This window comes from Salvelinus namaycush, unplaced genomic scaffold (genome assembly GCF_016432855.1).
Source record: "Salvelinus namaycush isolate Seneca unplaced genomic scaffold, SaNama_1.0 Scaffold66, whole genome shotgun sequence".
Lineage (NCBI taxonomy): Eukaryota > Metazoa > Chordata > Actinopteri > Salmoniformes > Salmonidae > Salvelinus > Salvelinus namaycush.
Window position 1 is genome coordinate 372,087 of NW_024061375.1, and position 25,148 is coordinate 397,234.

A 25,148-nucleotide genomic window follows, 5' to 3' on the forward strand; every position below is an offset into this window, starting at 1 on the left:
GGGTTAACTGCATATTCGAATCATGGGGTCATTTCGGCTCGTCGTTGATCAACTTCTGTTGTTCCGCAGCCATTTGATCTGATCAAGAGCAAACCTGTTGAAATCTTCAATTCAATGTTGAAAAGTATTCTCTTGACTTTAGCCAATCAGAGGCGTGCGTTACTTCAACCATTGATTTCAGCGTCTCAACACCGTATGATGACTGATGTTTGTTTATGAAGAGTACAACTGTACAGCGAGAACTACTAACATTTACTATAACACATGTATTTCTCAAATCACACACAGAGCTAGAGAGAAAAAGTCAAGGCCAGTATTGAAAAATGCACTTTTTTATTATAAACAGTATTGCTTGTTACATATTCCATTCATGAGAGAAATGTGCAACATTAAGAGCCAAGGCATAGAAGAGATTAAGGTTTTCATTCAGAATCACATTTTAGATCAGCGTTCCAATAATAAACTGATGACAGAAATTGAGAGTTGGACTGTCTCCTAAAAGGCCCCCTATATAGTTAACTACTTTCACCCAGAGCCATATCAGGCCATTTAGTAGTGTACTATATTGGGAATAGGGGACCATTTGGAATGCAAAATTGATTTTACATTGTGTTTTTCTTGTTTTATCTTTAATTAAAATATATAAACCATAAATGTTTCTCAATTAAAAAATAAACCCGATTGCATATGCGTTCACCCACAATTACCTGCAAGACGAATAAACCCAAATCATAAAATATTTTTAAAAAAGAAAAATACATAAAACCATTCAAATTAACAAATATTTATCTTGTGTATATATAGTTAAATTTGCTTTTTTTAAATAGCAACTAGAATCAAAATCTGGTCTTTGCACTCATAACAATCTTGCAAATTTTATGCTCCGCCCCTCTTTAGTCCCACTTTCCCATTGGATTCCACTCCCACATCATTTCCTGTATCAGTTCTAGATCATCTCATTCTAGGACTATATCTGGTTACAAGGCAACTCATTTACATTTTTCTGAGACTGACCATTTGTAGTGTTGGATTGGCATGAAAATAATCAAAGGAACCAAGAAACGCTTTTACCCCTAGTGCTTTAATCTACTGAGAAAATATCTACATCTTACTCTGCACTGAGAATAATAATGCCGTCTACGGTACTAAAGGAACTCTGTCTGGGGGAAAACCACCAGCTAAATGTGTCCTCTCCCCTCTTAGTGTTCTGAGGTCTCCATGGACACCAGCCAGTCCAGCAGGGTAGATGGACACCCAGGCGTAGGTTCAGTAGGCTGGAACACTCCAGTCTGACGTGGAATGTATGGCACTAGAATGGTTCTCTCTGTTCCATATGCAGAGCATCAATCATATCAACTCTATACATTCCATTGTGTTATTATGCGGAACACACAAAAAAACTGTTCTATACATTCCATTTGGATGCAATGTTCTGGAATGTAGCTGCTAGTGAATGATATCCCCAGGGCAAACCCCCCCCCATTAGACCAATCAACGAACGAGGCACTCCAGTTAGCCAATAGCCACACAGACGTAGTTGAAGGCAATCACATATTTACACATTCATATATATAGACTTGCAGATTGAAAGAAATGCACTCACTGGATCAACAATCAAATCTGTGGTTTCTCCCATAGCTTCAGGAGAACCATTAGAACCAGAGGGAGTTGAGAAAGGGAATATAACAATGATGCTAAAGAGCCCCACAGATAGAAATGTATTGAATAGAGCCAAAACGGTTCACTGGTCTATTATACACGGCTGAAAATCATAGAAATATACTCTGCAGAACAGACTATCAACAAGAATGTTCTGTGACGCAAGACCCATGTGTAAAATGTTAAAGTGGTCGTCAAGCTACTTACTTTCCCACAATCCTTTGCCACAACACTGCCCGTCTGACATCACCCAATGATGTCATATACACTATAACATCACAACAGATGTGGCTCTGAGAAGAGAAGTAGTGTTCAGAAATACTCTGTAGTAGAAAGTTAGTGCAATAGTGGTGTGTAGTTTGGCACGTGTTCATCACTGTAGTCAGAACCACAACTCAGCAATCACACTTCAAACAGACGAAAGCAACGCCGGCGGTAGATCAACAAACATTGATTCTTTGTTGGGAAACAGAAGTTTAGTGGTAATTAGTTATCACAAGAAAAAAAACGTTGACTGGAAATCTTCACAATTACTTCTAGAAATGCAGTTTTAACCATTCCAGTAAAAAAAGGAGGTTTGTCAGTTTAAGTTCAGTTACAGTTTGAATCCCATTCCAACACTTCCCTTTTGATTAGCTTTGCTACTGTGGTGGTGAACGTTCCCAGTTCCCAGATGAAGTCACAACTGTCCCTATTGTGGTGGGAGGAGCGAGTGTAGTGTTGGGGGTTAGTGTGTCACTGTGGTGGGAGGAGTTACTAAATTAGAAGTGGTGTTATGTCATAGTAGTGTCGACAGCTAGAAGAGGGATGTCAGGAGGATGTCAGGAGTCCATAGTGTTCCTTTAGTGGCTAAGTCACAGTCTAAATAGAGGAATGAGAGAGATAGGGAGGGAGAGAGATAGGGAGGTGAGGAAGGCTGAAGGACATGCAAGTGGCTTATGTCACAGAACCCGAGAGAGATAAGAGGGAAAGAAGATTAAGAAATTGGGAGATAGAGAAGACAGGAAAAAGAGAGAAAGAAAAGAGACGCAGAAGGAGAGAGTCCAGTCCTAGTGGAGTCAGTGGTCCCTCAGTGAGTATCCAGAGGTTCAGCAGGGGCAGTAGGCCGGTAGAGGCTGCTCTCTTCTAGTGATGCACACTATCAGTTTCTCTGTGGGAAGACCAGGACAGAGACAGAGTGAAGGGTTACTACCATGTGCAATATTTGTTGTACTAGTGCAACTCATAAACCAGCCGTATAAACTTAGAGGATTGAGAGGACACAGAGCCTGCTAGTGAAGACAATATCGGTCACAGCCTAAACATTACCAATCAATACATGAGGCACACAGACAACATGAACACACATAGATGCTTGAAAAGAGATCAAACACACACAAGACAGAATTCCAGATGTATACAGACATGAAACAAACGAAACGAACATCAAGACACAAGATCAACAACATACTACATCAAATATACAAAATCACCAGCAGAGGGAGCAAGAAACTAACACCAATAAAATGGGGGGGGACACACAGAGAGAGAGGTTAGTTAGGCCATGCGGTTTAGTGAGAGAGGCAGGTGTTCAGTCGGTGGACACACATACCATGCGCTCACATGCAGTGTGTGAGGGGGTGTGGCCTAACCGTCATAAGAGTCCATGAGAGGAACAGAGTCCCGCCTCTCCTCATACAGCCCTCCCTGAGAGGGGGAAGAGAGAAGTGGGGAGGAAGAGAGAAGGGGGGAGAAAGAAAGAATGGGGAGGAGGGGGGGGAGAATGGGGAGGAGGGGGGGGGAGAATGGGGAGGAGGGGGGGGGAGAATGGGGAGGAGGGGGGGGGGGGGGGGGAGAATGGGGAGGAGGAGGGGGAGAATGGGGAGGAGGAGGGGGAGAATGGGGAGGAGGGGGGGGAGAATGGGGAGGAGGGGGGGAGAATGGGGAGGAGGGGGAGAAAAGGGTGGTAAGGAAGACAGGAGAGAGAAAAGGGGGGGGGAGAAGAGGGAAGAAAGGTGGTGGGTTGAAGCAGAGTGAGAGAAAAAAGAGAAAGAGAGAAGGGTGTGTTCAGAACGAACAATATGAAAACCAGAAGAATCAGATAAGAGAGAGAGGGGAGGACGAGAGAGAGAGAGGGGGGACGAGAGAGAGAGGGGGGACGAGAGAGAGAGAGGGGGGACGAGAGAGAGAGGGGGGACGAGAGAGAGGGTTAGTGTCAGAAGTTAAGTGAGAAATCGTTTGTGAGAAAAGAAGCTAGCCACAGTATTTAGTGAGACATGCGAGAACATGCTCTCTGTGTGTGTGTGTGTGTGTACCTGTGCTGTGTCTTTGTCAGCAGGCTTGAGTGTTCCGTCCAGAGTGTTCTTCCTCCCCCTCTGGTCCAGTGTGGAGTAGGCATCTGGAAGACAGCCAAGGCCTGTTAACAACTGAGTGTGTAGGCGTGTGTGTGTGTGTGTGTGTGTGTGTAGGCGTGTTTGTGTGTACAGACATACCTGGTCCCATATCATTTAGCGGAATCATGTCTCTCTTGTCTCCTCCTCCTGACAAACAAACACAGTCACAGGATGAGAGACAGCTAGTGTGTAGGTTATAGTGTGTAGGTTATAGTGTGTAGTTATAGGCCAGTGGTCAGGGATTGTAGTGAGGTGACTGGGGTCCCCACATAAACAAATACAGCTTTTTTGGTTTTAATTACGAGTACAGATTGGGAGAATATACAAACTCTTTTGAGAAATGTTATAATTTTATTGAGTAAATGTATTTATCAGAGAGATGAAAATGTAATGAATAAAAGGTTGACGTCAAAATCGAAATGGGCAAAATGTCAGGGTTGCGTCATTAGATTTGTGGTGGGGTGTGGGTAGTGAGAAATTCTGGGGGGGGAAATGGGGTCCCACAGAAAACCACTGAATACAACCGCTATAGGCTATCCAGAGCCATGATTGGGTCCGGTCCATCAGCTGTAGTTACATAGACCAGAGACCCGTGGCAATCAAACATGGATCCAACCCAGACCCCAGGGACAATTTTGGACTCAGACACTTAGTTCCGGAGTCCAAAATCGGGTCAGGTCACAGATATTGGGGTAGACCTGTGAAGACCTCAGTCTGTGTGTGTGTGTGTGTAGTGTGTGTAGTGACCCTGGATCATTTTTATTCTAACTTCTGCGACGTATATAAGGCCCTCCCCCGCCCTCCTTTCGGAAAAGCTGACCACGACTCCATTTTGTTGCTCCCCGCCTACAGACAGAAACTAAAACAGGAAGCTCCCGCGCTCAGGTCTGTTCAACACTGGTCCGACCAATCTGATTCCACTCTTCAAGATTGCTTCGATCACGTGGACTGGGATATGTTCCGCATTGCGTCAAACAATAACATTGACGAATACGCTGATTCGGTGAGCGAGTTTATTAGCAAGTTCATCGGCGATGTCGTACCCACTGCGACTACTAAAACATTCCCAAACCAGAAACCGTGGATTGATGGCAGCATTAGCGCGAAACTGAAAGCACGAACCACTGCTTTTAATCAGGGCAAGGTGACCGGAAACATGACCGAATACAAACAGTGTAGCTATTCCCTCCGCAAAGCAATCAAACAAGCTGAGTGCCAGTATAGAGACAAAGTAGTCGCAATTCAACAGCTCAGACACAAGAGGTATGTGGCAGGGTCTACAGTCAATCACGGATTACAAAAAGAAAACCAGCCCCGTCGCGGACCAGGATGTCTTGCTCCCAGTCAGACAAAACGACTTCTATGCCCACTTTGAGGACAATACAGTGCCACTGACACGGCCCGCTACCAAAACCTGCGGACTCTCCTTCACTGCAGCCGACGTGAGTAAAACATTTAAACGTGTTAACCCTCGCAAGGCTGCAGGACCAGACGGCATCCCCAGCCTTATCCTCAGAGCATGCGCAGACCAGCTGGCTGGTGTGTTCACGGACATATTCAATCAATCATTATCCCAGTCTGCTGTTCCCACATGCTTCAAGAGGGCCACCATTGTCCCTGTTCCCAAGAAAGCTAAGGTAACTGAGCTAAACGACTACCGCCCCGTAGCACTCACTTCCGTCATCATGAAGTGCTTTGAGAGATTAGTCAAGGATCATATCACCTCCACCCTACCTGATACCCTAGACCCACTCCAATTTGCTTACCGCCCCAATAGGTCCACAGACGACGCAATTGCAACCACACTGCACACTGCCCTAAACCATCTGGACAAGAGGAATACCTATGTGAGAATGCTGTTCATCGACTACAGCTCAGCATTTAACACCATAGTACCCTCCAAACTCGTCATCAAGCTCGAGACCCTGGATCTCGACCCCGCCCTGTGCAACTGGGAACTGGACTTCCTGACGGGCCGCCCCCCAGGTGGTGAGGGTAGGTAACAACATCTCCACCCCGCTGATCCTCAACACTGGGGCCCCACAAGGGTGCGTTCTGAGCCCTCTCCTGTACTCCCTGTTCACTCACGACTGCGTGGCCATGCACGCCTCCAACTCAATCATCAAGTTTGCAGACGACACTACAGTGGTAGGCTTGATTACCAACAACGACGAGACGGCCTACAGGGAGGTGGTGAGGGCCCTCGGAGTGTGGTGTCAGGAAAATAACCTCACACTCAACGTCAACAAAACAAAGGAGATGATCGTGGACTTCAGGAAACAGCAGAGGGAGCACCCCCCTATCCACATCGACGGGACAGTAGTGGAGAGGGTAGGAAGTTAAGTTCCCCGGCATACACATCACGGACAAACTGAATTGGTCCACCCACACAGACAGCGTGGTGAAGAAGGCGCAGCAGCGCCTCTTCAATCTCAGGAGGCTGAAGAAATCCGGCTTGTCACCAAAAGCACTCACAAACTTCTACAGATGCACAATCGAGAGCATCCTGTCGGGCTGTATCACCGCCTGGTACGGCAACTGCTTCGCCCACAACCGTAAGGCTCTCCAGAGGGTAGTGAGGTCTGCACAACGCATCACCGGGGGCAAACTACCTGCCCTCCAGGACACCTACACCACCCGATGTCACAGGAAGGCCATAAAGATCATCAAGGACAACAACCACCCGAGCCACTGCCTGTTCACCCCGCTTCCATCCAGAAGGCGAGGTCAGTACAGGTGCATCAAAGCAGGGACCGAGAGACTGAAAAACAGCTTCTATCTCAAGGCCATCAGACTGTTAAACAGCCACCACTAACATTGAGTGGCTGCTGCCAACTCCAGCCACTTTAATAATGTAAAAATTGATGTAAAAAATTTATCACTAGCCACTTTAAACAATGCCACGTTAATATGTTTACATACCCTACATTACTCATCTCATATGTACAGTGGGGAGAACAAGTATTTGATACACTGTCTATTTTGCAGGTTTTCCTACTTACAAAGCATGTAGAGGTCTGTAATTTTTTATCATAGGTACACTTCAACTGTGAGAGACGGAATCTAAAGCAAAAATCCTGAAAATCACATTGTATGATTTTTAAGTAATAATTTGCATTTTATTGCATGACATAAGTATTTGATACATCAGAAAAGAAAAACTTAATATTTGGTACAGAAACCCTTGTTTGCAATTACAGAGATCATACGTTTCCTGTAGTTCTTGACCAGGTTTGCACACATTGCAGCAGGGATTTTGGCCCACTCCTCCATACAGACCTTCTCCAGATCCTTCAGGTTTCGGGGCTGTCGCTGGGCAATACGGACTTTCAGCTCCCTCCAAAGATTTTCTATTGGGTTCAGGTCTGGAGACTGGCTAGGCCACTCCAGGACCTTGAGATGCTTCTTACGGAGCCACTCCTTAGTTGCCCTGGCTGTGTATTTCAGGTCGTTGTCATGCTGGAATACCCAGCCACGACCCATCTTCAATGCTCTTACTGAGGGAAGGAGGTTGTTGGCCAAGATCTCGCAATACATGGCCCCATCCATCCTCCCCTCAATACGGTGTAGTCGTCCTGTCCCCTTTGCAGAAAAGCATCCCCAAAGAATGATGTTTCCACCTCCATGCTTCACGGTTGGGATGGTGTTGTTGGGGTTGTACTCATCCTTCTTCTTCCTCCAAACACGGCGAGTGGAAATTAGACCAAAAAGCTCTATTTTTGTCTCATTAGACAACATGACCTTCTCCCATTCCTCCTCTGGATCATCCAGATGGTCATTGGCAAACTTCAGACGGGCCTGGACAAGCGCTGGCTTGAGCAGGGGGATCTTGCGTGCGCTGCAGAATTTTAATCCATGACGGCGTAGTGTGTTACTAATGGTTTTCTTTGAGACTGTGGTCCCAGCTCTCTTCAGGTCATTGACCAGGTCCTGCCGTGTAGTTCTGGGCTGATCCCTCACCTTCCTCATGATCATTGATGCCCCACGAGGTGAGATCTTGCATGGAGCCTCAGACCGATTGTGATTGAGCGTCATCTTGAACTTCTTCCATTTTCTACTAATTGCGCTAACAGTTGTTGCCTTCTCACCAAGCTGCTTGCCTATTGTCCTGTAGCCCATCCCAAACCTGTGCAGGTCTACAATTTTATCCCTGATGTCCTTACACAGCTCTCTGGTCTTGGCCATTGTGGAGAGGTTGGAGTCTGTTTGATTGAGTGTGTGGACAGGTGTCTTTTATACAGGTAACGAGTTCAAACAGGTGCAGTTAATACAGGTAATGAGTGGAGAACAGGAAGAAAAACTAACAGGTCTGTGAGCCGGAATTCTTACTGGTTGGTAGGTGATCAAATACTTATGTCATGCAATAAAATGCAAATGAATTACTTAAAAATCATACAATGTGATCTTCTGGATTTTTGTTTTTAGACTGTTTTAGACTCTCACAGTTGAAATGTACCTATAAAAATTAGACCTCTACATGCTTTGTAAGTAGGAACACCTGCCAAATCAGCAGTGTGTCAAATACTTGTTCCCCCCACTGTACATACTGTACTCGATACAATCTACTGCATCGTGCCTATGCCGTTCTGTACCATCACTCATTCATATATTTTTATGTACATATTCTTCATTCCTTTATACTGTGTGTATAAGGTAGTTGTGAAATTGTTAGGTTAGATTACTCGGTTATTACTGCATTGTCGGAACTAGAAGCACAAGCATTTCGCTACACTCGCATTAACATCTGCTAACCATGTGTATGTGACAAATAAAATTTGATTTGATTTAGCTAGATGTTATTGTCTGTCTCACCCCTGTCTATGAGCGGCAGCGTACTGTCTTCATATCCTCCGTTGACCCGGGGCTGGGTGCTGTTAGGCGGATTGAGGTTCACCATGAAGTCTGTCTTCTTCCAGCCATCCTTCTCCAGGGTCTTCCTCAACTCCTTATAGCCCCAAACTAACTGTAGTATCAGGCCTGCACCACGCACCTCTCGCTCTGACCGGTTCCTATCAGGAGAGAGAACTAGAGGACTCAGAAAGAGAAACAGCAGCAAACAGAAAGAGGTGATTCAACTACACCCCCCCAGTCCACCCCGGGTGGAGGTCAACCACACCCCCTCCAGTCCACCCCGGGTGGAGGTCAACCACACCCCCCCACAGTCCACCCCGGGTGGAGATCAACCCCCCCCCCCCCCCAAGTCCACCCCGGGTGGAGGTCAACCACCCCGGGTGGAGGTCAACCACACCCCCCCCAGTCCACCACCACGGGTGGAGATCAACCACACACCCCTAGTCCACCCCGAGCGGAGGTCAACCACACCCCCCCACCCCCAGTCCACCCCGGGTGGAGGTCAACCACACCCCCAGTCCACCCCGGGTGGAGGTCAACCACACCCCCTCCAGTCCACCCCGGGTAGAGGTTAACCACACCCCCCACCCCCAGTCCACCCCGGGTGGAGGTCAACCACATCTCTGGAGGGACGTGGCTCTTTTGGTTTTTGGTATTTCCTTTCAATTAGTGTCTAATTGATCAAAGGGAGAAACCCTGCAGACCCTCAGCCCACCAGAGATTGAGTTTGACACTCCTGTTCTACATCATCCTTACTGATGGATAGAGACACATGCACCTATATTGGTCACACACACACCAGCTTACCCGTCCTTATTGATGAGCACCAGTCTCTCGATGCCCTGCGAGGCTCTGAGGATCTTGGCAGCGTCCAGGCTGGAGCCCAGTACCTCATGAAGGGTGCTCAGTACAGACACCACCGTCTCCTCTGACAGAGCCCTCACAGGCTGGCTCTGACCCCCACCAGGCAGGTTGGATACCAGGTGGGGAACTGCATGTTTACCTACAGAGTTAGAGATATACAGCTATAGTATTTAATAACACAGGTTGGCTCAAAGAGAGCGCGAGAGAGAGAGGAAGAAAGAGAGGGAGAACGAGAGAAATAGGGAGAGCAAAAAACAGTTCCACGGAAACAGTACTAACCGAGCAGGTCTCTGTTGCGAGCGTCGATAGCCAGGTTCCTCAGAGCTCCAGACATGGCCCTGACCACCCGGTCGTTCCCATGGGCCAACAGCTCTGTCATCATGGGAAGACCCTTCTCCTGACGCAACAACGCACGGATATACCGCCCATACTGAGACACAGAGGGAATACATACAGATCAATGATTATTCTAGTGTATCTGTGTTCAGGAAATGGACAGACTGTTTTTTGAGTACTAGACTGTGGTTTAATAAGGGTCTAGAAAGGTGGTGTCTTGGTTGGAGGTGGAGTTTGTGATTCTACTGTGGTTGACTTACGGTCCAGGTGTAAAGGGTTCTGTTAGAGGTCAAGTAAGGAGGCTGAAACGGATGTGTGGACCTGGTGGTGGTTGTGTTAAACAGGCCCTGGTGTCTCAAGGTGTGTGGTGGTGTTGGGCCTGGTGGTGGTTGTGTTAAACTAACAGGCCGTGGTGTCTCAAGGTGTGTGGTGGTGTTGGGCCTGGTGGTGGTTGTGTTAAACTAACAGGCCTGGTGGTGGTTGTGTTAAACTAACAGGCCGTGGTGTCTCAAGGTGTGTGGTGTTGTGGTTGACTCACGGTCCAGCGTCCGGCACACAGGTTCTGCACGGCTCCGGCGGAGGCTTCCAGCACGGTGGGGTTCTTACTCTCCTTCAGCAGAGAGGTGTAGACACGTACCACCTCCGGCTGGAACAACAACTCATAACCTGGACGGACACGGAGGGAGAGGTGTTAGAAACATGAAGACACGCACCACCTCCATCTGGAACAACAACTCATAACCTGGACGGACACGGAGGGAGAGGTGTTAGAAACATGAAGACACGCAGCACCTCCGGCTGGAACAACAACTCATAACCTGGACGGACACGGAGGGAGAGGTGTTAGAAACATGAAGACACGCACCACCTCCGGCTGGAACAACAACTCATAACCTGGACGGACACGGAGGGAGAGGTGTTAGAAACATGTAGAGACGTACCACCTCCGGCTGGAACAACAACTCATAACCTGGACGGACACGGAGGGAGAGGTGTTAGAAACATGAAGACACGCACCACCTCCATCTGGAACAACAACTCATAACCTGGACGGACACGGAGGGAGAGGTGTTAGAAACATGAAGACACGCACCACCTCCGGCTGGAACAACAACTCATAACCTGGACGGACACGGAGGGAGAGGTGTTAGATACATGAAGACACGCACCACCTCCGTCTGGAACAACAACTCATAACCTGGACGGACACGGAGGGAGAGGTGTTAGAAACATGAAGACACGCACCACCTCCATCTGGAACAACAACTCATAACCTGGACGGACACGGAGGGAGAGGTGTTAGAAACATGAAGACACGCACCACCTCCGTCTGGAACAACAACTCATAACCTGGACGGACACGGAGGGAGAGGTGTTAGAAACATGAAGACACGCACCACCTCCGGCTGGAACAACAACTCATAACCTGGACGGACACGGAGGGAGAGGTGTTAGAAACATGTAGACACGCACCACCTCCGGCTGGAACAACAACTCATAACCTGGACGGACACGGAGGGAGAGGTGTTAGAAACATGAAGACACACACCACCTCCGGCTGGAACAACAACTCATAACCTGGACGGACACGGAGGGAGAGGTGTTAGAAACATGAAGACACGTACCACCTCCGGCTGGAACAACAACTCATAACCTGGACGGACACGGAGGGAGAGGTGTTAGAAACATGAAGACACGCACCACCTCCGGCTGGAACAACAACTCATAACCTGGACGGACACGGAGGGAGAGGTGTTAGAAACATGAAGACACACACCACCTCCGGCTGGAACAACAACTCATAACCTGGACGGACACGGAGGGAGAGGTGTTAGAAACATGAAGACACGTCTCCTTGTCTTCTCATTTACACCTGCACTGTTGCTGCATTCAGAAATCTCAGACTTCAGGGAGTTCAAGAGAACTGGGAGCTCGGGGGGGGGGTCACTTTGAACGGTCATTCCTTGGAATTCCAAGTTAGAAACTCGGGCCTCCTCACAGAGCTCGAAATTTCAGACCTGAAGATCACTGACATGATTTGACCTTGTTTCCCAGTTGTCTTGAAAGCAGCATGATTGGGGGAAAACTTCACAGGTGAAAACAATGTGATGGAAGCTCATTAGGCTGGCTTAGCTTCACCTGGTCACTTCTTTCAGATCAGTACAACAGAGGAGTGGACAGGAGAAACATATTCCAGTCTACATGATGCCACTTTATACTGTGTTACCTTTGGCAGGTGTAGTCCTCTTTGGAATGTCAATCATATCGGCTCCGTCCTCATTTCTCCCTGCAACAGAACATCAGAACACTCAGAAACAGACGCACAGAACACTCAATAACCCCCTGCCCACACTGCGGTGCTCTAGAACCCCCTGCCCACACTGCGGTGCTCTAGAACCCCCTGCCCACACTGCGGTGCTCTAGAACCCCCTGCCCACACTGCGGTGCTCTAGAACCCCCTGCCCACACTGCGGTGCTCTAGAACCCCCTGCCCACACTGCGGTGCTCTAGAACCCCCTGCCCACACTGCGGTGCTCCAGAACCCCCTGCCCGCTATGGTGCTCCAGAACCCCCTGCCCTCTATGGTGCTCCAGAACCCCCTGCCCGCTATGGTGCTCCAGAACCCCCTGCCCGCTATGGTGCTCTAGAACCACACCTCTGTGAGCCACTGAAAAAGCCGCTAGGTAGGAGCACACATGCTAACACAGACTCACACATGCTGCCTCTCTTACACACACGCTGCACACTGCCTCTCTGACACACACGCTGCCTCTCTGACACACACGCTGCCTCTCTGACACACACGCTGCCTCTCTGACACACACGCTGCCTCTCTGACACACACGCTGCCTCTCTGACACACACGCTGCCTCTCTGACACACACGCTGCCTCTCTGACACACACGCTGCCTCTCTGACACACACGCTGCCTCTCTGACACACACGCTGCCTCTCTGACACACACGCTGCCTCTCTGACACACACGCTGCCTCTCTGACACACACGCTGCCTCTCTGACACACACGCTGCCTCTCTGACACACACGCTGCCTCTCTGACACACACGCTGCCTCTCTGACACACACGCTGCCTCTCTGACACACACGCTGCCTCTCTGACACACACGCTGCCTCTCTGACACACACGCTGCCTCTCTGACACACACGCTGCACACTGCCTCTCTGACACACACGCTGCACACTGCCTCTCTTACACACACGCTGCACACTGCCTCTCTTGCACACTGCCTCTCTTACACACACGCTGCACACTGCCTCTCTTACACACACCGTCCTCTAGGAGACGGCAGAGAGCATGACAATGCATGCATAGAGTTAGGAGACTGACATCATTAGCCAGTCCTAATTAATGCTCTAACCAGCAGACAAGCAGAGGTCAGAGAGTCAGAGCTTACCTTTAGAACACCAGTCATCTGTTCCACAGCAGACAGAAGGACAGCAGAATGAGGGAGGAATAAATGATAGGAGAGAGGATGATTTGAGTCAAGCGAGAACAGCAGCAGTGACCCAGCCACCAAGACACCTCCTCCCACCAAAGCACCAGCATAGATCAAATGTAGGATTAGATTAGAAACTATCGCAGCAAAAACACACACCAACATGCACGCCAGCACAAAGACAAACCATCAAAAACAAAATGTCTGTTCACAAATAGAGAAACAAATCATTTCCATCACACAGACATCAGACACACAGACATTAAGGAGTGATACTGAACATTCTTTAGGATGGGGGTAAATAGCATTCAACATCCCAGGCTAACCACTGGTTCTCTGCTGTCTCGCTTTCCTGCTACACTGTCACTTTACTGTGCATACTCACACACACTAAAGTCAACAATTGCGTCACTCTCCATCTGCCTTCCTTCCACAGACAAATAATATAAACACTCTCAGACAGGCAAGACAGACAGGCACCCACACACTGACCTTTGCCCCTGCGGGAGCTGAAGCGGTTGGTCTTTCCAGTGGAGGGGGCGGGGCCCTGGTTGAGGGACATGGCTTCCTGGTAGCGCTCAGCGCCCGGCACCTCCCGGTGAACCTAAGGTCAAGTCAAGTTTACAATCATATAGTATAATATTGCTTATTTAAACACATGCTGCGAAACTTTGGTGCCTACTACGTATTTTCATTACCCCTCCGGCTTTGGGCTGATGTGTCAACGTGTTGTTCATACATTCAGAATCTAGGAGCAGAATTACTGTCTTAACTCAATTAGCCACGAAATCCCTAGTTTGAAAGTAACTTTTTCTGGGAACTATACTGCGCCATTTGCCTACATTGTCCCCCATGTGGGTCAGCCCCCGAGGATTTCAAGTTCTAGCCAATGAGCTTCAGCCCCTCGCAATTTGAGTGACAGCTAGCAAGAGCACTGACGTTGTGCACATATCTATACATATGTGACGTAGTATGCGATTTTCAGGGACCACTTGTGGCTCGCTGGCACTACTTTCAGACCTGTGAACAGTGTTGTCACGATGCCAGAATTTAAACTTCGATACAGATACCAGGTTAAGTATCACAACACTCGATACTGTACCAAAACAATACTGTACCAAAACGATACTGTGGCAAAAAAACGATACCATGGCACCTGATCCAGACACATCTTCGAGTTCAATATTATTACATTTTAAATGTCCGATTTTGTTCAAGGCATGTTATCACAAACAAGGTACTAAGGTAGTGAATTGACGTTAGCTTCAGCTGTAAGTTAGCAAGGAAAACTAGCCTACAAAGCTGGAAGCTACCAGTATCTTCTTGCACTGTAAAGTGTTCTAGTCTGTAATGGACATTGTTTTGCGATTAACAGTTTCAACATTTCTACATGCCGTGTTGCTTTATTCAAGTGTTAACTTCTGTGCAACATGGTGATGCAGCCCAGCCTCCCAGTGATGCAGTGTTTCCCCAGGACAGGCTAGTGCTAGCCATGGTGATGCAGCCCAGCCTCCTAGTGATGCAGTGTTTCCCCAGGCTAGTGCTAGCCATGTTGATGCAGCCTCCCAGTGATGCAGTGTTTCCCCAGGACAGGCTAGTGCTAGCCATGTTGATGCAGCCTCCCAGTGATGCAGTGTTTCCCCAGGACAGGCTAGTGCTAGCCATGGTGATGCAGCCTCCCAGTGATGCAGTGTTTCCCCAGGACAGGCTAGTGCTAGCCATGGTGATGCAGTGTTTCCCCAGGACAGGCTAGTGCTAGCCATGGTGATGCAGCCTCCCAGTGATGCAGTGTTTCCCCAGGACAGGCTAGTACTAGCCATGGTGATGCAGCCCAGCCTCCCAGTGATGCAGTGTTTCCCCAGGACAGGCTAGTGCTAGCCATGGTGATGCAGCCCAGCCTCCCAGTGATGCAGTGTTTCCCCAGGACAGGCTAGTGCTAGCCATGGTGATGCAGCCTCCCAGTGATGCAGTGTTTCCCCAGGGCAGGCTAGTGCTAGCCATGGGGAAGTGGAGCAGGTACCGGACTCTCACACCATAAGGGGACCTCGGCTGCGCTGATAAACAAACGCGATCCTCTCTCAATCAGTAGACGACGTGACACTCATTTGACAGAAGCACCAAACATTTTCTTTTTATCGAGTACCGAACCCTTTGTCATGAGCTGGTACTGGAAAAAGTACAGAAGTTTGGATATACCATGCGACACTAAGAACTACAGGCTAAAAAGTCTACAGAAGTACCAGAGAATCTCTTTAAAGTACAATTCAAAAGGTCACAACACATTACTAAAAAGGCAGGATGAAACACTGTAGAAAGAAACAGAAAGGAGAACAATATCAACTACAACAGTACCTGATAGGACAGATTCCTCAGCAGACACATACTGTTCTCTATCAGCTGGAGACAGAGAGAGAGGGTGTGGGAGGGAAAGAGAGAGGGTGAGGGAGGGCGAGAGAGAGAAAGGGATAAGAGGAAGGAAAAGGAGAACAGGATTAAAATACATGCGGACACACAATCAAAGTTCAGGATCTTAAGAAAAATAGCCTTGGGCCACACCTTGTTGTCCACGTCTTTCAGGTTGATCTGTGATTGGACGATGTACATGAGCGAGTCGACCAATCCTGTGCACTCTCTCAGCTTCCTCCTGGCCTCACTGCGCTCTGAGCTCACGTTCCTGTTTCAGAGAGTGCGGGAGAGAGAGGGGGGAGGAGAGGGAGAGAGAGGGGGGAGGAGAGGGAGAGAAGGGGTGTGTGAGAAAGCAAAAAAAACAAGCAATACAGAAACAGAGGGGGACAGAATAAAATGGGCAGAGAGAGAGGGAGTGAGGGAGGGAGAGAGAGGAATGAGAGAGGCTACAATCAATGGCCACAATAGGATTCCAGCACACAACACAACCATTAGTAGGGAAACACTGAGTGGTCCTATGTCAGTGTGTTGCTTTCAGAGACTGAAAGAGTGTGGTCACGTCCCAAAAAGCACCCTATTCTCTATGTGGTGCACTAATGTTAGGGATGCCCATATAGGAGATAGGGGGACATTTAGGACGCAACCTGTGTTTGTTAAACTCCAGTCTAGTGAGGAGACAGTGAGATCGTAGATTAGGTTACTGGGCAAGTCATTGTGTTGTAGCCTGCCTTTAACAGAGACAGACACACCCACTGGAGAACACAGCACATTCCCACTCTGCCCTACCTTCTGGGAATTCCTCAGGCACACCTGTACAGACATGTACATACACACACAGCACTGCAAGACCAACAGACATGTACATACACACACACACAGCACTGCAAGACCAACAGACATGCACACACACACACACAGCACTGCAAGACCAACACACAGCTACCAGTCACTCATGGACTATACATGACTGTTTTAGGGCAGGCTGATACATCTTCAATACTGGTATGTATTTTTACAATACGGTCTATCATGATATTTTGATACAGCGCTAAGTTAAATGAAAAGTTTGACAAATTGGACGACATCACAGTCAGTTTGGTCCTAGCTTGGTTGAGTATAAAACCATCAGAATGGAAAAAGACCAATAAAATCATTAAGAATTCATTTGTTGCAATTCTACAGTCAATGTTGAAGCATAAAACATATTTACAACTTTTATTATTCAGAAACTTTAAAATACCGTAAAAAATTAGAAACATATTATGATATGATATTATGGCCATATCACCCTTCTTTTTTTCCTCTCCTTGTACAATCCATCCCTCTCCCCCTCTCCGTACCTCAGGCAGCCAGCTGTGTTGGTGAGGGACGTCTCCCACTCCAGGTGTCGTGGTTTGAGGTTCTCCTCTCCTCCTGCCTCGTTCCCTCTCTCCCAGCCCGAGTGAGCTACCATCACCTCGTCTGAGAGGGCGTGCAGGGCGTGGTCAACGATCTCCATCTTCACTGAGTCGTGAGACGACAGATTCCACAGCGTGCCTGAGGAAGAGGGTGACGGATCATCATCATCACCACACACTACCGTTTCCCACTTACCGCAGTAGTACACTAGTCGTAACCGCAGTAGTACACTAGTCGTAACCGCAGTAGTACACTAGTCGTAACCGCAGTAGTACACTAGTCGTAACCGCAGTAGTACACTAGTCGTAACCGCAGTAGTACACTAGTCGTAACCGCAGTAGTACACTAGTCGTAACCGCAGTAGTACACTAGTCGTAACCGCAGTAGTACACTAGTCGTAACCGCAGTAGTACACTAGTCGTAACCGCAGTAGTACACTAGTCGTAACCGCAGTAGTACACTAGTCGTAACCGCAGTAGTACACTAGTCGTAACCGCAGTAGTACACTAGTCGTAACCGCAGTAGTACACTAGTCGTAACCGCAGTAGTACACTAGTCGTAACCGCAGTAGTACACTAGTCGTAACCGCAGTAGTACACTAGTCGTAACCGCAGTAGTACACTAGTCGTAACCGCAGTAGTACACTAGTCGTAACCGCAGTAGTACACTAGTCGTAACCGCAGTAGTACACTAGTCGTAACCGCAGTAGTACACTAGTCGTAACCGCAGTAGTATTACCTGTGATAGTATCAGTCAGGTCCTGGTCTCTGGTCTTCCTCAGCAGTCTGACCAGGGCCGGTACTCCATCACAGTTCTTGATGGCGATCTTATTGTCAGCTTCTCGTCCGTAAGAGATGTTTTTGAGCGCTCCGCAGGCGGCGTGGTGGACCTCCTTCTTAGGGTTGTCTAACATGGACACCAGGGATGGGATACCTTTCATACGACGGACATCTGTCTTCACCTGGAGGGGAGAGAGAGGAAGGAGAGGGGACGAGAAGGGAGGGGACGAGGGAGAGAGAAGGGAGGGAACGAGGGAGAGAGAAGGGAGGGAACGAGGGAGAGAGAAGGGAGGGAACGAGGGAGAGAGAAGGGAGGGGACGGAGGTAGAGGGAAGGAGGGAGAGGGAAGGAGGGAGAGGGAAGGAGGGAGAGGTGTTAGTGGTTGTGTGTGGCTCTCATTCTGACATGAAAGACAGTAGCTAGGTAGCCCGCAGCATGGCTGTGTTTATGACTAGATAAAGGGTGTGTGGGTAATCAAATCTAATTTTATTTGTCACATGCTTCGTAAACAACAAGTGTGGACTAACAGTGAAATGCTTACTTACGGGCCCTTCAACAATGCAGAGAGAAAGAAAATAGAAAAAAAATTATAGAAAAGCTATAACACTTAATAACAAAAGTATATAAATACATAATGACTAATGATAACTTGGCTATATACACGGGGTACCAGTACAGAGTCGATGTGCAGGGGTACGAGGTAATTGAGATAGATATGCAAGGGGCTGTAAAGCTGTGGGTGTGAAGGTGACGTGCTGCAGGTACCATTTGTGTATATAAAGGAAGTGTGTATAGATAAAGATATGACCTTGTCGTTCTTAAAGGTGATGTGGGTGCTATAGGTGTATATATTACCTTGTGTGTATTAAAGCCAAGTGTGTGTGTATGTGTGTGCGCGTGAGTGAGAGTGAATGTGTGGCATGGGAGAGAGAGAAGTGGGGGATGTTCTGCCCATGCAACCTAGATTTCTATGTAGCTAGTAACTTATGGGACCTGTGTGTGTGTTTGTAGTTGAGGGAGTGACTGACCATGAGAAGTGGGGAATGTATTTGTCAAATAGAATAAATGTTTATTAGTCACATGATTGGGCTAATGTTACGTCTACTCTCGCTCCTCCTCTCTGGCGCTCGTTGTCACCAGTGTACTCATCATTACACACACCAGACACCATCGTTACGCGCACCTGCGCTTCATGAGACTCACCTGGACTCCATCACCTTCTTGATTACCTCTAATACATCCGTCACTCCCTTTGGTTCATTCCCCAGGCGTTATTGTTTCTGTTTATATGTTCCATGTCTGTACACTACTTGTGTTTCTTGTTTTGTTCCATGTTGGTTTATTTATTAAATTCCCTCCCTGAACCTGCTTCCTGATTATTAGCGTACACGTTACAGGTAAACAGATGTAGACTAACAGTGACCTGCTTACGGCCCTTCCCAACAATGCAGAGAGGGGAAAAAAGAGAAATAATAAACATGTGTGTGTGTTTATATTTGTCCAAGACAGGTTACATAAATACATGAAATGGCCATCTACAGTAACCAAATATCTTAATATCAAACATGACCCATTTACAATACTAATAAAAGTGTGTGTGTGTGTGTGTGTGTGTGTGTGTGTGTGTGTGTGTGTGTGTGTGTGTGTGTGTGTGTGTGTTCACGCATGCATTTCAATGAGTGCAGGTTGTGTCATTTGTGTGTGTGTTGATATCAGTTTTAAATGTATCGACTAGAATAGATTATGATATTGACGGACTTAAATAATTATTTATTGCTATTCGTCTTTTCTGATGAAAAACATCTAGTGCTCATTGTCAAGATCGCTGGTGCCATGGCTACTCTACTGGGGCCAAAATGTGACTGTAGGTTTTCAGAAAATATAATTAGAGTTTACCCTATTCATCTATGGAAAAGATACTTATGTGTTTCCCCTTTCATCTGTGTCTGGTGTTCGCTAGATACTGGCTAGCTGGGTCTTCAGTCAGCATGGAACAAAGGGGGGGTCTCTTTCAAAACTCATACGCAGTTGTCAAGTCAACACGTGTCAGTGCTGCTGTGAACCACATCACAAAATACATTCTGAACGGGAGATGTATATAAAATATATAGAAATATATCATTGATGCAATTCCATAATTGATGCAACATTGTTTGAGGTTCTTTGTGTTTCACCACATTTGCTTGAGGTGATTTTACTGCAACACTGCATCCAAGTTGCTTGACAAAGGCTTTTCAAAGAGCTGTCAGTCAAGGCGAGCTCATGAATATAAGCTCCACGCCCACTCAGCCTGTCTTTTCAAACTTCCTGGTATTTAGCCAGGAGAGAAAAAAAGTGCTTTTCAGAATGACTGTTCAGCACTTTTAAATAATTGACTTTCTGGTTTCAGAATTTCTACAGACAAGCTGACTGCAGTGATAAGGTTCTAGAAGGAACACGGTGTGGCTCCAAGGAAGAAGCGGTGTGGTGGTTGAAGAAGCGGTGTGGTGGTTGTAGTAGCGGTGTGGTGGTTGAAGAAGCGGTGTAGTGGTTGAAGAAGCGGTGTGGTGGTTGAAGAAGCGGTGTGGTGGTTGAAGAAGCGGTGTGGTGGTTGAAGAAGCGGTGTGGTGGTTGAAGAAGCGGTGTGGTGGTTGAAGAAGCGGTGTGGTGGTTGAAGAAGCGGTGTGGTGGTTGAAGAAGCGGTGTGGTGGTTGAAGAAGCGGTGTGGTGGTTGAAGAAGCGGTGTGGTGGTTGAAGAAGCGGTGTGGTGGTTGTAGTAGCGGTGTGGTGGTTGTAGTAGCGGTGTGGTGGTTGAAGAAGCGGTGTGGTGGTTGAAGAAGCGGTGTGGTGGTTGAAGAAGCGTGTGGTGGTTGAAGAAGCGGTGTGGTGGTTGAAAAAGCGGTGTGGTGGTTGAAGAAGCGGTGTGGTGGTTGTATTGCCAGCAGACGGGTGCCGTCCTACGACGACATTCGGAGAATCATCCACTACATCAACAATTTGACAGATGTCCACGCGATGCCACTCCCAGGATGGATTTAAGAGGCCGACATTTCAGACCTTCTGTGTGGCCCAAGTGCAAAACTTTGATGCGTGATCATGGTGAGTGCTTTCCTAAATCTTGATACTTAGATTTGTATGGAACGTTGAACAGCTCAAACCAGCAGAACAGCGGCAAAGACTAATCAAGGCCCACATGAATCGGACCCAGAGAGACGGTCAGTCTGTACTCTGGTGCCGTGCGGTCATATTGTCTTTAACGTTTCTCCTTTTAGTTGCTGCTTAGAGAGACCAGAGCTTACTCTGACCCATATTACCTCTCACCCCCTCCATCCCCTTCTCTGGTTTAGCTCTATTCAGAGGTTTACTCTGTGTGACTGTCATGTCCTGGGTTTGTGAGAGGGTCGTTTGGGCACATCTGCATGTGCTGTCCCCAGGATCGTGTGACATAGGGAAAATGTGTTTGAATATAGCCTAAACACATTCTCTGTGACATGAAATTATAAGATATATTATTTAACGTGGCAACTGATTCATTATTTATCCTCCCAAGCCTCTCCGAATGGAATCTGACTTGGAAAGACGAAGGGTCACAACCATAATATGTGCAGGGACTACATGATATGTGCACGTGTGTGTGTGTGTGTGTGTGTGTACATGTTCAAACACGTGCACGCCGCATGTAGTCTCTGCACATATGGTTGTGACCCTTAGTCTTTCCAAGTGTTTCTCTGTCATGTATGTGCACGTGTGAACATTAAGTGAATGCAGCCAATACATTCTGTTGCTTGTATGTGTACAAATGTGGTCACGTATACATGTGTACGCAACAACAATGTCGGTATAGTTAGAGCCAGATGGAATGTATATGTAGCGCGTATGTGTGAGAGAGAAAGAACATGTTACTGGATTTCATGTTTTGTGTTTTCGTATTCATTATTTGAATAAAGGTCTTAAAACGAACTGCAAACTTTGACCTAGTTTCTCTCAAAAACATGGTGTGGGGACTCAACATGTAATGACATGCAACTCGTTGGATATTTGGAGTAGAGAGGCCTCCTTACAAAAGATACCATTCTCTTCTTTACAGCACGGTCTAAAACTCCAAATGGTTTTGGGGTCAATGTGACTGATTATCATAGAGCAAGTCACATATTGCCTTGTCATTCTTAAAAAGGTGAGATATATATATATAGGTCGCAGGTGCTGCAGGTGTATATATATATTACCTTGTCGTTCTTAAAGGTGAGGTGCTGCAGGTGTATATATATTACCTTGTCGTTCTTAAAGGTGAGGTGCTGCAGGTGTATATATATTACCTTGTCGTTCTTAAAGGTAAGGTGCTGCAGGTGTATATATATTACCTTGTCGTTCTTAAAGGTGAGGTGCTGCAGGTGTATATACACTGCTCAAAAAAATAAAGGGAACACTTAAACAACACAATGTAACTCCAAGTCAATCACACTTCTGTGAAATCAAACTGTCCACTTAGGAAGCAACACTGATTGACAATAAATTTCACATGCTGTTGTGCAAATGGAATAGACAAAAGGTGGAAATTATAGGCAATTAGCAAGACACCCCCAAAAAAGGAGTGATTCTGCAGGTGGTGATCACAGACCACTTCTCAGTTCCTATGCTTCCTGGCTGATGTTTTGGTCACTTTTGAATGCTGGCGGTGCTCTCACTCTAGTGGTAGCATGAGACGGAGTCTACAACCCACACAAGTGGCTCAGGTAGTGCAGTTCATCCAGGATGCCACATCAATGCGAGCTGTGGCAAAAAGGTTTGTGTGTCTGTCAGCGTAGTGTCCAGAGCATGGAGGCGCTACCAGGAGACAGGCCAGTACATCAGGAGACGTGGAGGAGGCCGTAGGAGGGCAACAACCCAGCAGCAGGACCGCTACCTCCGCCTTTGTGCAAGGAGGTGCACTGCCAGAGCCCTGCAAAATGACCTCCAGCAGGCCACAAATGTGCATGTGTCTGCTCAAACGGTCAGAAACAGACTCCATGAGGGTGGTATGAGGGCCCGACGTCCACAGGTGGGGGTTGTGCTTACAGCCCAACACCGTGCAGGACGTTTGGCATTTGCTAGAGAACACCAAGATTGGCAAATTCACCACTGGCGCCCTGTGCTCTTCACAAATGAAAGCAGGTACACACTGAGCACGTGAGCACATGTGACAGACGTGACAGAGTCTGGAGACGCCGTGGCGAACGTTCTGCTGCCTGCAACATCCTCCAGCATGACCGGTTTGGCGATGGGTCAGTCATGGTGTGGGGTGGCATTTCTTTGTGGGGCCGCACAGCCCTCCATGTGCTCGCCAGAGGTAGCCTGACTGCCATTAGGTACCGAGATGAGATCCTCAGACCCCTTGTGAGACCATATGCTGACACATGCACATTTGTGGCCTGCTGGAGGTCATTTTGCAGGGCTCTGGCAGTGCACCTCCTTGCACAAAGGCGGAGGTAGCGGTCCTGCTGCTGGGTTGTTGCCCTCCTACGGCCTCCTCCACGTCTCCTGATGTACTGGCCTGTCTCCTGGTAGCGCCTCCATGCTCTGGACACTACGCTGACAGACACAGGAAACCTTTTTGCCACAGCTCGCATTGATGTGCCATCCGGGATGAACTGCACTACCTGAGCCACTTGTGTGGGTTGTAGACTCCGTCTCATGCTACCACTAGAGTGAGAGCACCGCCAGCATTCTAAAGTGACCAAAACATCAGCCAGGAAGCATAGGAACTGAGAAGTGGTCTGTGGTCACCACCTGCAGAATCACTCCTTTTTTGGGGGTGTCTTGCTAATTTCCTATAATTTCCACCTTTTGTCTATTCCATTTGCACAACAGCATGTGAAATTTATTGTCAATCAGTGTTGCTTCCTAAGTGGACAGTTTGATTTCACAGAAGTGTGATTGACTTGGAGTTACATTGTGTTGTTTAAGTGTTCCCTTAATTTTTTTGAGCAGTGTATATTACCTTGTCGTTCTTAAAGGTGAGGTGCTGCAGGTGTATATATATTACCTTGTCGTTTTTAAAGGTGAGGTGCTGCAGGTGTATATATATTACCTTGTCGTTCTTAAAGGTGAGGTGCTGCAGGTAGGCGGCAGCATTGCTCTTAACGGGGTCCAGTCTGTAGTTGAGCATGGCGATGACCTCCGGCAGCTCCGGCTGTCTCCAGGAAGTGGCGGGGCCTTTCCTCAGGGTGCTGGCCAATCAGGTAAGAGAATATATACAACACTTCATCCAAAGCGACTTACAGTAGTGCAGGCAAATTCCAAATCTGGACCTTGAATCCAGTTCCACTGTTGAATATCATTCCTCCCCTCTAATTAGGGACTGACTTAGACCTGGGACCCCAGGTGGGTACAATTCATTATCAGGTAGAACAGAAAAACAGCAGTGGTCCGGACCAGTCCTAAAATTAACTTTTTGGTCCACCAGCCACTGTGGCAGGTAGATTTAAAGATCTACCAGCCACTCAGTTTTTTTTTACCATCCAAAATATTTCCTCCCGTAAATTATATCCAACAACACAGATGAGCACGCTTTGTAATGTTTCTAAAACAATAAATGTATTAGTGTTAAGAAGTAATGTGGTATAGTGTTTAATTAAATTTTTTGTGACCTGACACTTAACAAAAATGATCCCCTGCCCCTTTAAGGACGGGAGGTTACCGTGGTAACGCGACTGGAGTCATGTTTGTCCTGTGAGATTGAGTCTGACAAGCAGCAGCCTTGTCTTCTCTTTCCTAGCAGTTGAAACTCAAACATTGATAAACAACCTAGCTTGTGAACAAAACAAATATAAATAGCCAGGAAACACAAGGACAAAGTCTTACTTCAGTAGACTTCATCTTCAAGTAAATTGGACCAACGTTTATGCCTGTGCACAAAGCTTCTAAAAATGAATCTTTCACTCAGCTCCTGACATGCACACAGTGAGAGGTGGAATAGGCTATAAGATTTGTAGTTCTTTGACTTTGTGTGATTCATTTACCAGCTATGAAACAAAAACTGCAGAAATATTTTGAAAATAGCTACTGCAGC

The 25,148-nt window shown here is 47.4% G+C and overlaps 1 protein-coding gene across 7 annotated transcripts in view; it reads right to left on the minus strand.

Moving 5' to 3' along the window:
• Positions 1-316: 316 nt before the first annotated feature.
• The window catches only part of ctnnd1 (catenin (cadherin-associated protein), delta 1), a 52,297-nt gene continuing 27,465 nt past the window's right edge, over positions 317-25,148 (minus strand). For 4 of the 7 annotated variants that reach the window (XM_038987173.1, XM_038987171.1, XM_038987172.1 and 1 more), the window contains 16 exons: positions 24,168-24,306; positions 18,081-18,303; positions 17,285-17,480; positions 16,095-16,212; positions 15,891-15,935; positions 14,031-14,142; positions 13,497-13,514; positions 12,310-12,369; positions 10,621-10,748; positions 10,026-10,176; positions 9,690-9,885; positions 8,844-9,040; positions 4,131-4,178; positions 3,954-4,036; positions 3,291-3,345; positions 317-2,809 (listed from right to left, as the gene is read on the minus strand). In XM_038987173.1, the coding sequence (XP_038843101.1) occupies positions 2,748-2,809; positions 3,291-3,345; positions 3,954-4,036; positions 4,131-4,178; positions 8,844-9,040; positions 9,690-9,885; positions 10,026-10,176; positions 10,621-10,748; positions 12,310-12,369; positions 13,497-13,514; positions 14,031-14,142; positions 15,891-15,935; positions 16,095-16,212; positions 17,285-17,480; positions 18,081-18,303; positions 24,168-24,306 (1,831 nt within the window). In that variant the 3' untranslated portion in view covers positions 317-2,747. Of the gene's footprint in view, positions 2,810-3,250; positions 3,346-3,953; positions 4,037-4,130; positions 4,179-8,843; positions 9,041-9,689; positions 9,886-10,025; positions 10,177-10,620; positions 10,749-12,309; positions 12,370-13,496; positions 13,515-14,030; positions 14,143-15,890; positions 15,936-16,094; positions 16,213-17,284; positions 17,481-18,080; positions 18,304-24,167; positions 24,307-25,148 lie in introns of all 7 variants that reach the window. The other 3 variants (XM_038987169.1, XM_038987168.1, XM_038987170.1) reach the window with 3 other exon arrangements.